The sequence below is a fragment of the Rosa rugosa genome, chromosome 2, assembly GCF_958449725.1.
Source record: "Rosa rugosa chromosome 2, drRosRugo1.1, whole genome shotgun sequence".
Lineage (NCBI taxonomy): Eukaryota > Viridiplantae > Streptophyta > Magnoliopsida > Rosales > Rosaceae > Rosa > Rosa rugosa.
This window is the reverse complement of record NC_084821.1, coordinates 1334420-1348745: the sequence shown is the minus strand read 5'-3', so window position 1 is coordinate 1348745 and position 14326 is coordinate 1334420. Positions and strand designations below refer to the sequence as shown.

General features: G+C 38.7%; 2 protein-coding genes across 2 annotated transcripts; one reads left to right on the top strand and one right to left on the bottom strand.

Annotated features, from left to right (window-relative positions):
- Positions 1-7686: 7686 nt before the first annotated feature.
- LOC133728244 (uncharacterized) lies at positions 7687-10203 on the top strand. The gene is made up of 3 exons (XM_062155644.1): positions 7687-8027; positions 8201-8344; positions 9897-10203. Exons 1-3 carry the CDS (start codon positions 7716-7718, stop codon positions 9912-9914), a joined length of 474 nt encoding a protein of 157 aa, XP_062011628.1. The 5' UTR covers positions 7687-7715; the 3' UTR covers positions 9915-10203.
- Positions 10204-10225: 22 nt separating this feature from the next.
- Positions 10226-12567, bottom strand: LOC133728243 (receptor-like protein 2). The gene has a single exon (XM_062155643.1). It carries the CDS (start codon positions 12483-12485, stop codon positions 10230-10232), a length of 2256 nt encoding a protein of 751 aa, XP_062011627.1. The 5' UTR covers positions 12486-12567; the 3' UTR covers positions 10226-10229.
- Positions 12568-14326: the final 1759 nt, after the last annotated feature.

The window sequence follows — 14326 nt, the reverse complement described above, 5'->3', positions numbered from 1 at the left end:
AATTAAAATCTTTAAAGTTGCAGCAAGAGGAGTTGACAAAGCACAAAGAAAAATATTTTCGGTGCAAAGAAACTAAAAGAAAAGGACAGAAGACTCACCTTTGAATCAAAATTCTGCAACTCCGGAATTTGTGACACCACAGCTCCTATACTTGATTTGTACCTCGAATTAATGGTGAGAATGCTCTACGACCACCTTATCTCCGGCTCTGTCAGCGGCATCATCCACCCCAAGCTCACCGGCCGCCTCCGCTTCATGGAATCTCTCCTCGAGTAGCAGCGCCGGGCCATCACCATGAAGAGCTCCTCCATCAACCACCGCGACCACTCCGTCACCTTCATCGACTCACCGGGCCACATAGACTTCTGCAGCGAAGTCTCCACCGCCGCGACTCGGACTCCAGCGCTCCGACGAGAGAGAAATCGATTAGCGAAACAGGATCCGGTCTACGTATCGGAGAGAGAGAGAGAGAGAGAGAGCGGCCGAAGGGATGAGATATAGGGAGAGTGGCATGATAGTAGTTTATTAATTAGGTTGAGGGCAAAATTATCATTTCACTTTAAATTGGGTTAGTGAGAATAAAAATTTGTTGCTGGGGTAAATGAGTTAATTTTAACCAATTTTGGTGCTTTGGGTCAAGGACCCAAATTTATAACCCAAAACTAAACCATATACACTAAAGATTGACATTGAAAGCGACTCTGCCATTCTGATTGCTGCATTCAATAGTTCGAAGAAGGATTTCTCTGAGGTAAGTCGGATTTTAGATCATTGTAAAGATTATTTTAATGCTTTTCAGTCAGTTAGAATTCGTCATATCTACCGTGAAGCAAATGGTGTTGCTGATAGACTTGCGCACCTTGCTAGTTTGTTTGCTATTGATGACGTTTGGTTAGAGGAGACTCCTGCTATTATTCAGGATGTTCTCTACGAGGATTATTGTAAGTGTTTTCCTGTAGCACGGGGTTCAGGTTTTATGTCCCCCCCCCCCCCCCGTTGCAAAATCATACTATTAATATAATAAATGGAACCGGGCGTGGGGCTGAGCCTCCCAGCTAGGCTGGGTTCCAAACCCCTTTCAAAAAAAAAAAAAAAGATTGACACTTTTCAGCCAAGTTTATAACCTGAAATCTAATTATCTAATAGAGAAACGCCAAACTACTTCACCAATCATGCTAGCAATGCCTGCATTCGTTTTGCAAGCATATCAGCTAATGCTAAGAACCAACTCTAAATCCACATACATTATTAATGAAAACTTCCAACAAAGACTATAGCAAATTCAATAATCACAGTTCAACAGTCCATTAGCCCAGAACTAATTCTATATTTAATATTTCATTATTTTTATATAAAGCACGTACAGTCTTATTGATTGTTAATCAATTTCAAAACAAAACCTTATATCAGATTGAATAAAGCAACGTTTTAACAGAGAAAAGTATCGAAACATGTAGCTTAGCTAATATGCATTACAATGAAGAATTACGTCGTCTGAATAATTTAGATCATCATTATTCTAAAACACAAACAGCAACAAAAACTGATCTTCTTTTGCTATATTCCTTGACACTTCTTTTCACTATTTCTAGGCTTCTAGCAAGATCAAATCTAAACCTCCACACAAGGAATGGAATAATCCTAAAGACAGTCTTTTTCTCACCGCACCAAATTCCCAGGAAAAAATAATAATAAAAATATTCCCTCTAGTGAAAACACAATCAATCCAAGAATTCTCAGTTGTGGATTTGAAACCCATAAAGAAATTTGGTCGATCAGGCCTTTCTTTCTTCATAATCTTCTTCTACAAAATGCTATCTCTTTCACCTCTCCGCCCATTTCCTCCAAAACTCGTTCTTACTTGCTGTAGACTCACTTTCTCTTCTTTAACTCCCAAAGCCTCAACCTTTACACCCAAAGCTCCAACCTTTTCCCAACTCACTTTCTCTGCTGTATCATTTCATTTCGATTTTAGATGACCAAGAAAGAACCAAATTTTGATTCTAGTAAAATATAGGCAAAAAATCACAAATGGTCACTGAGTTTTCACCCATTCGACACTTAACTCACTGACATTTCAAAAAACCACTTTAACTCACTCACTTTATGCACCGTTCATCATTTTAACTCACTCGATGCTAACGCCGTCTACTCAATCGTTAAAGGACGTTATTTCCAAGGTCATTTTGGTCCAATCAGTTATGAAAAAAGGGTTTTGCATACCAACACTATGGACAATGATTTAGAACGCTGTTTTTCATTCGACCCATCTCTCTCACCATTGCTTTGAAACCTCGACTCCACAGGCCATCAATTCAGTTCTAGAGCGAGAAAGAGAGAGAGGGAGGGACGAAGACACAAAATCAAGAGTTCTCATTGAGAATTTGAATGAGCATAGATGTCAGAGATTTCAAATAAATGGAGATATTTCAGACTTGATGGAGAGCCACCAACACCTCATGGTAATTGAATCTTCCCCTTCAATAAGGGCATTTACGCCAATGATAGGTTGGGTTATCGATTTTTTTGTTTTTAATCCATAAAAGTGGTCCAGAAATGGGGTTAGGGTTTTTAAATTATGAAGATTGAAATTGGGATTGAAACGAGGGTTTTTGAATTAAGCTTTAGTATAACTTGTGGTTTGTTATTTTGTTTATGGAAATTTGGGGGGAGGGAATGGGGTTTGTTTATTGTAATTGGGATTGGGTTTACTGAAATTGGGATTTGTCTATAGGGTTTTGTTTATTCCACCTATTGATAAGTTTATTAGTGCAAACATTTAAGGGATTTGTTTAATGAAATCTTAGTATGGAGATTAATTTAATTCAATTGAGAATGAGTGCATCTTTGGATATTAGAACTTCCATGAAATCATATAAGAAAGTCCACAAACCAAGTCCCTCTGTTCTTGAAAAATAAAGAAAACGTACAGTTCAAATCCATGTATTCTACTGTTGCTTTTGCTACTCTGTTTCGATATGAAAAATCTCTGAACAATAATCAATTTGTTTGTTACTGCTTTTTTTATTTTTTATTTTCTGAAATTTCTGTCATGGAGATTGCGATCAGATATGTTTGTCACTGAGATTATGGTTTGGTATCTTATTTGCAGATCCTAATTGGTTCACAATTGCATTTCACCATGGGGGGAGGTTTTATAGGTTGGGAAGTGGTAATAGGTTTTACAAGGGAGGAGAGGTGGCTTATGTGGACAAAATGGAGACTGATAAGATTTCATGGACTTGTCTGAACTGTTTTGCTGAAGACTTGGGGTGTCTGTTGTGATGCCCCGAAAATTCGTAATTATTTTCCGGAATTAATTTTATGGTTATTGGACGATTTCGTGGCTCGTGGATGGAGCGGAAGTATTTCGGGCGAATGATTATTCAGGAAGCGCCATTTTAGGGGGGGGGGCGCAAGGGTTGACTTTTTATTCATTGGGATTCTCTGAAAACTTCCTTCACAAAAGTTGTAGAGCGCGTCGATACGAGTTCGTGGACATGTGGAACGCGAAAAGCGGAGTTCGTATGAGAAAGTTATGGTCTGCGAAAGTTTTGGGAAAGTTCTATAAATAAGAGTTTCCACTTTTAGAAATTTACTATTTCCATTTACTTTCACCATTTCCGGAAAATCACCAGAAACGCTTCGTTCTCTCTCCTCACCCGCGTCTGACCCGACCCGAACCCGGTGATCCGACCCGGATTTTCTGGCGATCTCCGGCGACCTCTAGCCTTGAAACCTGCACAGAACGATTCACCTCTCTCGTGCGGTCATCTCTGTGGCAGCCTCTTGCGGCGATTCGTGGTGGAGGAAGTGCAGCAAGGCGGTGCAGTTTGAGGATTTCGGACCCGGTCGGAAATCCTTGTTCCGACGTCGGCGAGGCTTCAAGTCTTCTTGGTTGAGCTCAGAGCAGCCTCCTTGATCGATCCTTGGTGGTTGTTTGGATCGATTTACGTGGAAGTTGGTTCAACTCGGATTGAACAGTAATCCACGGCTTGTGAGGTAGTTTTCGATCCTTTATGCTTGTTTTCTGACTTCGAGCTAGTTATGAAAATTCACAAGCATGCTTAGATGAAACTTTTTGATGTTGGGAGTTTTGGGAAATAATGAGTTTTAGCCGGCGGCGGTGCGCCACCGCCTGTGGCGGCGTTCTGGTGGCTTTCCGGCCATGTAGGGAACTGTTTTTGGTATTATATATGTTCTACTCGTTGATACGAGCGTTTCGATATATAATATGCAAATTTTGGAGTTCGAATGGAATTGTTATGATTTTTACGGTTTCATACCGGTGGAATTATTCGATCCGTGAGGATTCGAGCTTCCGATCGACTTGTGGTTTGGACATATCGATCGTGGAAGTATTCCGGAGACATTGGGTGGTCTCGGATGTGGTTTCTCCTTAATTGGCGTCACTTTGGGAATTTTGGTTCGATTTAGGGTTTCGAACGTTATTCTTTGTGATTCGTTAATTGAATCAGAGCTGTAATTCCTTAGGTACGTGACGAGGTATTCTTTGGACAGCTAATCTGGGTGGTTTGGCTGCTTTGTTCTGTATTGAAGACGCAGCGGGAGTTTCAAGGTGAGTAAATCTCACGTTATTTGTTATGAACCTAATTACCATATTGTCTTGGAGTTATGGGATTAACTATGACTATAGTTGGTATTAGTGGCATTTCTGAGTGGATGACTATGTGTGTGTATATATTTATATTATGGGATATATATATATATACATATGTATTCATGTATTAGTGGCTTCGGGGTGAATCTTTGTGATGATTGCCATGTGAAGCTTGTGTAGGAATATTTGTGTAATGAATCGTTGAAATCAGTGTGATGAATCTTTGTGATGATTGCCATGTGAAGCTTGTGTTGGAATATTTGTGTAATGAATAGTTGAAATCAGTGTGATGAATCTTTGTGATGATTGCCATGTGAAGCTTGTGTAGGAATATTTGTGTAATGAATCGTTGAAATCAGTGTGATGAATCTTTGTGATGATTGCCATGTGAAGCTTGTGTAGGAATATTTGTGTAATGAATCGTTGAAATCAGTGTGATGAATCTTTGTGATGATTGCCATGTGAAGCTTGTGTAGGAATATTTGTGTAATGAATCGTTGAATCAGTGTGATGAATCTTTGTGATGATTGCCATGTGATATCTGTGTGATGACCGACGAAATCTGTGTGATGATCAGCTGGGCTATTGAAATCTGTGTGATGATCAGCTGGACTATTGATATATGTGTGATGATCAGCTGGACTATTAATATCTGTGTGATGATCAGCTGGACAATTGTTATCTGTGTGATGATCCTCAGGAATCTGTGTGATGATCAATAGGATGTGTGATGACCCGCGGAATCTGTGTGATAATCAGTAGGATGTGTGATGACCCGCGGAATCTGCGTGATGATCGGTGGAATCTGTGCGATGATCAGTGTGATGACTGCTCGGTGGCGGAGCTGAATTGTTATTAAGTTAACAATAATCGAGAAGACTGCTGTGATGGCCGGCGTTACCTACGAACGTAAGAGTGTGAGGTTACGATGATTACTATGATTTGAATTGTTTGACTAGTGTGACCTCCTGAACTAAATTATATGCAGGGGTTACCATGAATTGTGTTGCTTGTTTTGGAATGTGATTGCCTTGTTTCTTCTTGATTGTATTGATTGATGGTTTGATTTACCTTAAGAGCCATTGTGGTGACGAATTGTACTCTGTGGTGAGGATAGGAAGGTGATTCATTGATTTTCACCTTTGATGTCATGTTGATGACAAAGGCTCCTAGTGGGGAGGGAATGAGCCTGGTTTGGGATTCGCCGTAGGGCGTTAGAATGGCATCAAACATTGCTTGAGGAAGTCTTGTTTGATGGAATTTGTGTAATGGGACGCTAATTGAGAATCTAAGCATGATGCTGTAGTCACCAGTTGACTTATGTAGGAAGATTATGGAAGATTATGGAATTGATGGCCGTAGGTGTGAGCTATGAGTATATCGTGTTTAGGTTGACGTGACTTAAGGAATGTGTTTTGCTTTGTGGTTTTGAGTTTACTCATACGAGCTTCATAAGCTTACCGGGTTTGTTGTGTGGCCACCCGGTGCACTATTCAATGGAATGGTGTAGGGGTTAATCCTGTAGGTCAGGGTAATCGTGGCTGAAGCTGAGGTAGCGTGCTGGCAGCATCACGGTAGGAATCATATGTTGTGACTTTACCGTTGTTATTACTTCCGCTGTAGTAAGCTCTGAGGAGCATTTACTTATTATTTTGTTGTTGACAATTTAATTCGTAAGCTTATGTAATATATGACTCTGTGGAGCAGGTCAATATTGACATAGTGGGTTCAGGGCATCAATATGTATGTTGTATAAGGGAAAAAGTTTTCCAGGTATTTGGTATTGATGGCTGAACGTTCACTCATGTATAATTATGAGGTTATATATCGATTATTATTTGTGTTAAAATCAGGGGCGTGACATCTGTATCCTCCAATCGCGTATTGGTTCAAGTTACCTGGAAGTGTAAATGGAGAAGGCTTATTGCCAATTAGTGACGACAAGGATATTCAAGACATGTTGCAATTTATGCCAAGTAGTAGGGTCTTAGAACTTTACATTGTTGGGGGTGGCCGGTGTGAGAAGAAAGGAGGAGGCAGAGCTAGAGGATGATGGAATTCTGCCTATTAAAGACATTGATCACCTACAGTACATGGGAATGGTTGTAGAGGACATAGAAGAAGTGGAACCATTAGAATTCAATTCCAGTGGTGTTGGTACATCAAATGGCCCAGGGATTACAAATGGATTTGAAAAGGGAAGTCGAGCAAATGTGGTGAAAAACAAGGGGGGTAGACCTAAACATAAGAAGCACATGGGATTTACAAACTGGTTTGCATATGGGATCTCAGCGCAAGCCAAATTGGAAGCCATGAACCTAAATTGGTTTCTGCTTTTGTTTTTTTAGCTCTATTAAGCAATAGTCTTGTTGAAGCTGGGATTAGATGACATTGCATTTTGTAATTTAAGGTTGAGCTTTTGTAATCATAATTGATGTTAGGCTTCATAATTGCTACTATATACTCAACCTTTTATCTTTTGTATGCTTCAACAACTAGACAACAATTTGGTTTAAGTGCAAATTCATTATCAATTTCATTATCATCATTCTGAACATGTGTTTTTTCAACTTGTTTCCATCATTCCTTGTTGAGAAATTAAATGTTTTAAAGACATGGGTTTCAATGAAATATTTGAAGGAGAGTAATTAAGGCAATAAATGTACGATTTTATAGATTTTGAGAGAGGAATGGATATGGAGGGAAAATTAAACTCATTTTGGAGGGAATACTGTACAATAGTGAGTAAGACCCAGATTGGACAATAATGCCCCTCCAGTAAGTGCACGTGATGGATCATGTGCCTAGTTTATAGAATTGTATAGACGGCAGTGAGTTAAATGATAAACGGTGCATAAAGTGAGTGAGTTAAAGTGGTTTTTTGAAATGTCAGTGAGTTAAGTGTCGAATGTGTGAAAACTCAGTGACCATTTGTGATTTTTTGCCTAAAATATAATTGACTGAAGAAAAAAACATTATAATAAGTCTTTTACATCATAATATGGCAATGCTCTTTATTGGAAATTTCCTTCCAACAAGAAGTACCTACCATCCGCTCACAAGAAGTACCTACCAACCGCTCCTCCCACCAATAATGAAACAATTTTCTTCCCATCTTTACCCTTCCATACTCATCTTAATTACTTCGCTTCTGTTCCCCTGTTCTTCCCAAAGTCAATTCCTTCCACTCTTCTTCTCCTATAGCTCATCATCAATGGCCTCATCCATCACCCAAATCTCTCTCTTCCTTCTATTCCTAACTCTCTTCTCAGAAACCCAATTATCTCAATCCCTCAAAGACCTCAAACCCAACCCCAACCGTCCATCCACCTCGCTCCAATCAATCACAGACATCCATGACCTCCTCCCCAAGTACGGTCTCCCAAGGGGTCTGTTACCCGACAACGTAAGATCCTACACTCTCTCTGACGATGGAACCTTCGAGATCCATCTGGAAAACGCATGTTATATATGTTCACTTTGATCAGTTGGTGTACCTACAACAAGAACATTAAAGGGAAGCTGAGTTTCGGCTCTGTTTCCGATGTGTCTGGCTATTTATTTGGGTTTCCGTGACAGGGATGCATATGGAACAAGGGTCTGATTCAGTTGAGTTTTACGTTGGGGCTCTGTCCGAGAAATTGCCTGCTAAACAGTTCGAGGATATTCCTGTATGTAAGAGCAAGGCTTGCCGAGGAGGAGCTAGTGTTGAGTCAATGTGAGGTAAATTTGGATTTTTACTTCGAAAGAAAAATAATGCCTTTGCTTTTTTAGTGTGCATTATATAGGGAAGACTGGATTTTGTGTTTCCGAGATATCTAATTTTACTTTGAAGAGTCGGGCAAAAGAAGCAAAGAAACCACAGCCAACATTACATGAAGTTAAAGACTGAGTTTCTTTTTGTACATGAAGAATGAGCTTAGGTTTTAATTATGTCCATATTCTGTTAGTTAAGAACTTTGAAAGTTTGAAAGATTCTGGTCTTTTGAGTGATTGAACATGTGTGAAATGTTTATGCCATTTGTGTTGATAACCAAATCAAAGTATCAAACAAAGGAAAAGGAAGATAATGTTTTTGATTGGTTTTTTGGGTTATTTAGAGCAACAATTGCAGGATCAAGAGATTCTTGTAGTCATTTTAAATTTTTAATAGGAGAATTCTGATGAATTATTTGCTAAAATCATCTTGTTGAACCCATGTTATGTCTTTCCTTTCCATATTTCTGAGGTTATGATGAAAATAAGTTTTTCCATTTTCCTTTCCAATCAAAAACTTGCTTGCTTTGATAAAGATAACTTTGATAAAGATAATGTCTGTGAGAAGTTTGTAGTGTTTTACTCCAACCCTGCATGTTTGAAGGTTTGGAATCTCAAGTTTCGTACTTGCATCATGTATGTCTGTGTGCATTTTTTTATGAAGGCCATAGAAAGGCACTTGACCTATGTATTTCAACGGTTGCTTGAATAGTCGAATCCTATTTCACTTGGTATCACACTTTCACTCCATCCATGATCTAATTCTTGAGGCCAATGCTCATATGGGTGGGTTCAGGGTTAGGAAGACAGTTATCAGCCCCATTTTTACCTTCCAAAAGATAAAAAAAGTTATCGGCCCCATCTCATGCCCTGTCTAGAAAGTTTAGGTGATTAGTGAAATTATATCTGGTGTGTCGTTATGCTCTTTGTACTATTGGTCATTGTTTCTCTAACTTTTAGTAAAGAATGAAATTGCAATGTCCTTTGTCCTTTTTAAGCAAGATATAGTGGAGCAGATATTCTTATTTAAAAAAAAAAAATCAACAGTAATTTAAGCAGATAGTCTTATCACAAAAAAAAAATGATGCCAATAGTTCTTGAAATTGTTATTTTGTCATTGATCCTTAATTAAACACTGAGCAGACAATTCTGAGTTAATAAACTTTGGCAGCATGCATAATCAGCAAATTCTTCAAGGGTTCATATTCATATGTAGATAGGAATGCCTTTGAAGTGAAACCAAGACCAAATTTGCAATTTTTAAGCTCTAAACCTTCTATATCATGTTGCTATTTGCTGTGAGTAGAAGGCTCTTGCATGAACACCCAGCTTCTTAGCCGAATGTTTTCTGTTTGAAGAAAATTCTTTAACCCAAATTTACACCGCAGAATATGTTCCCATTTAAAAGTTAAAAGTGCTTTTTTTTTTTGGCTCCTATCATCTTCCTTTGTGTGATTAGGCTTGAATGAATTAAGCTAATCTTTGGTGGACTAATGTAGTTTCCTTAATGGTGTTGCAGGTAGAAAGAACTAAATGAAGTTGGCATTGGAAGAGGAATAAAGTGTGCATATGTTTCTATCTGTTGCAAGAATTTTATGCTTGTTGCTCTCAAGTTCTCTCCACACAAGTGGCCTACAAAAGCAAATGTATGTGCATATGAATTTCTTGTTAGTTGCCACAAAAAAAAAATAATGTATTGTTATTTCCTCTGTTTGCCAACTACAAGCACTGATCTACACCGAATGAATTATAAGTAAATATATGTGAAAATTTAATGCTTGTCAATGAAAATTTGTGGGAATGTTTTATTATGATTATTACAATAAGAGTAGTAGAGTACTATGTCTACTATCTAACTTCTAAATAAACTTCTCCTCATGCTTAACATACACTTTGCTATCATCACATGGAACCTGTCTTGTACATTGTCTAGGAAATGGTAATATGCATACCTCCACTTTCTCATAAGCACCAAGGGACCACAGACCCCCCAAAATCCTGTAATGAACCCAAGTGTAACAGAAACATAAAACCATGGAATTTGATGCTCCTTGGTGTCTGCATCTTGGGTGCTCATATCAGGTGCATCAGCACCCATTGTTGTCTGACACTCATTTGGAAGTGGGGCACCACAAAGGTTCAGATTCCCCTCAAATGCAGAAGCATTGAAACTTTGGAGTTGAGTGCTTGATGGTATTGGTCCTCCAAGATTATTGTACGAGACATTGAACATTGATAAGAAATTAAGACCTGTGAATGATGCTGGGATTTTTCCAGACAAATAGTTCATGGAGAGATCCAGTACCTCAATATACTTTAGGTTAGAAATCTGGTCTGGAATGTTGCCGGAGAAGTTGTTAGCACTAAGATCTAGATCTTGGAGAAGCTGCAATTGGCCAATCTCAATAGGTATATTCCCATTGAGGCAATTGTGACTTAGGTATATAACTGGGACATAAGATATATAATTGTACTGTTCTGTTATTGCACCAGAACTAGGATGGTGGTAGATAGGCAGTTCAAGATAAAAACGACCTACTTGAGCTGCAACTTGTCCAGATACTAACATAGGTAGTGTGCACAATTCCTTTGGAAATTCTCCAGAAAGTTGGTTGAAGTCCATTAGTAAAGTATGCAGCTTTGGAAGAGTCCCTAGCCAACTTGGAATTGAGCCAGTGATTCTGTTGTGTTGCAGATCCAAGATCTGTAACTTTTTCAACTTCAATAGCCATGAAGGAATTATACCACTAAGGTTACATGAACTCAAATCTAAAAGTCGAAGATTTTGAAATCCATTAAAATCTGCCATTTCAACACCGTTTGGCATTTCCTCACCTAAAAAACTAGATTTAAAGGAAAGGACTACGAGACGTTTGCAACCCATCAGTATCTTCATTGCCCTTGTCACATTGGTCAAACCTTTGTTCCAACCGAGTGCGAGGAAGGACAGGGATTTCAATGAAAGAATTTCAGGCTGTATTTGAACCTCTAGATTATTATTGTAGTTCACTCGAATTGCTTTCAAGAACTTGCACGAGTAGATGCTTCTCGGCAAGATACCAAAGAAGTTATTTTTCCGCAAGTCAAGTTTACTAAGCTGGCTAAGTCTGGAAAAATTGAGCATGGAGATATTACCTCCCAAGTTGTTGGTTCCCATACGTAGTTCAACGAGGTTTGTGCAATTCATCAGAGATAGGGGGAATGAACCTTCCAGATGGTTGAAATCAAGGAGAATGTGTTTCAACTTGGAGAGCTTCCCAAGATGGAGAGGGAGCACACCACTCAATTGGTTATAGGAGAGGTCAAGGGTTGTAAGGTTGGTGAGGTTGGAAATTCTATCACTCACTGCTCCATACAATGAATTCCGAAGTAGTGAAATCTCTTCAAGTGTGGTAGAATTAAAGATATCTTCTGGAAGCGATCCTGACAGGTAATTGTAACCAGCACGGAAGACCTGCAGTTTGGAACACTTCCCCAATCCAGAAGATATACTACCATTGAACTTATTGAAGGAAAAATCAAGGTGTCGTAACGAGGAAGAAGGATGACAAATGGAGGATGGGATAGGACCGGAAAAGGTGTTGTTACTGACATTGAAACTAGTCAAATTCCAAGCTTCTTGGGAAAAAGAAGATGAAACTGCACCATGTAACCTATTGCTGGAAAGATCCACCATCCGAATATGACTGGATGGTAGAGAAGATGGTAACACTCCAAAGAGAAGGTTATAGCTCAAATCTAGGATTTCGAGATCATTCATGGACAAGAAAAATTCAGTTTGATCTAGAGAACCATAAAGTGAATTGTGGGAGAGATTCAAGTGGGTGAGATGTGTGAGATTTCCGAGTGATGATGATAGAAAAGTACCTTCTTTGAGTTTAAGTCCTTTGGAAGGTAACTGCAAATGGGTGATCCGTCCACCCTGATTACATGTGATGCCCTCCCAATTGCAACAATCAGCGGAAGTCCAATTCAACTGAGGAGAAGACAAAGTGAGAGCGAAGGACAGCAGAGAGCTGCGTTCGCTTTGGTTGCAAGCATGAATGTTTTCAAATGTGATATTGGAAGAGAATATCAAGAGCAATAAGAAAAGGAATGCATTAGCCATTTGGTGATAAAGCTGCACTAGCAAGTCTGTTCGTTGTTTAGATCAGATTTCACTCATGTATTTATATTGAACTAAAATGAGGTCGATCAGCATTGCCTCTTTAATTGATGACCACATGCATAAGTTCCCAGAAGGATCAGCAAGCTTGTCCATTACCCAGTCTGACCGGCATTAAGAAAGATAGAGGCATCATTTTCATATAGACAAATTATGGAAGATATTTTGGCCCATATTTTGTCATGGAATCTATAGCCAAGTTTTGTGGCTGATCGAGACCTTTCTTTTCCTGATTTTGTAAAATTGCATATGTCAGCTTGTCTTCCTTTGCTCATATAATTGTGGGTTAAATACTACTTACTCTCTATACTTATAGGGTTTCATCATTTCAGTCCATGACCTTTGAATTTCACCTAAAAAGTCCCTGAACTCCCAATTTCCTCTCAATTGGTCCCTACCGTCAAGCATCCGTCAAAAACTCCGTTATCTTCCCCTAAAAAGTCTATTATACCCTCATTTCCTTTAAAATATATATATATATTTCTCTTCCTCTCTTTTTTTATTTTTTTTTCTTTTTACCTCTTTTTCTTCCGGCTCTTTCGCCACCTTCTGTTCATCTCCTCATCAAGATGGTTCCAATCCACAGACCTTCAAGAGGTGAAATGAAAAAAAGAAAAAATAAATTTAAAAAAAAAAAGTAAGTGAGGGCATAATAGACATTTTCGGCAACTTTAACATAAAATTTTGACGGCAGGGACCAATTGGGAGGAAATTGAGAGTTCAGAGACTTTTTAGGTGAAATTCGAAGATCAGGGACTGTTTAGGGAGTAAACAGTATTTAATCCTATAATTATCTATTGGTCACTGTTAACTTAGAGAGTACATAGCCTTAAAATTGAAAAAAAAAATTAAATAAATAAAGAAAAGAATTTTTTTTTAAGAAAAAAACGAATTGTGCCTTGATCAGTCGAACCCATATTATGTTCACTTTGATCAGTTGGTGTACTACAACAAGTGAACAAGAACATTAAAGGAAAGCTGAGTTTCGACTCTGTTTCCGATGTGTCGGGGATTCAAGCCAAGAAGCTATTTCTTTGCGTTTCCGTGACGGGGATGCGTATGGAACAAGGTCTGATTCATTGAGTTTTACGCTGGGGCTCTTTCCAAGAAATTGCCTGCTACTATTGAGTCAATGTAAAGGAAGGATTGACAAAATAAGCGGAAGGATGACTAGCTAATATCTTCCAAAAGAGTGAAAGATTCTCCAAGGCACTCTATGAATATGATTGATCATCTTAATTAGGAGTAAGGACACCTTCAACTTGAAGATTTGGTATTTGGAGTCGACTTGCCCAGAGTAATCCGGTGTTCAATCTAACAGCCTCTGCTTGAAGGACTGGAGCAAAGCCAATAGGAATCGAACCTGCGCAAATGGCAATTCCATTTTGATCTCTAATGACGAAGCTAGCGAAAGTTGTACCGTCACTTTTAACTAATCCATCAAAATTTAATTTGTAGTAATTGGGTAAAGGAGGTCACCATCCAATCATAGTTCTTCGTTTTCTCCTGAAAGCCCGTAGTGAGATTTTATTAGCTGCCCAAAAGTCAGTAAGAAAAGTTTTAATACGAGTCATTGCATCATGAATTGTAGGAATTTTTTGTTGGAAAACAAGCTTATTTCGTTGATCCCATAGTTTCCAGCAAACAGTGATGACTTTTTCAATGAGTTAATGATAAGAAGAATTCCAGTTAGAAAGAAGCCAAGGAATGATAGCATCTGAGATAGAAGGAATGTTAGGAATAAAACAGGATAATGATGTTCAAAGTTCAGACGAATAGGGACA

Coding starts and splice junctions, on each gene's coding strand:
- LOC133728244 (XM_062155644.1), top strand. CDS start 7,716: ATGAAACAATTTTCTTCCCATCTTTACCCTTCCATACTCATCTTAATT. Junction 8,028..8,200: donor GGGGTCTGTTACCCGACAAC/GTAAGATCCTAC, acceptor TTTCCGTGACAG/GGATGCATATGGAACAAGGG.
- LOC133728243 (XM_062155643.1), bottom strand. CDS start 12,485: ATGGCTAATGCATTCCTTTTCTTATTGCTCTTGATATTCTCTTCCAAT.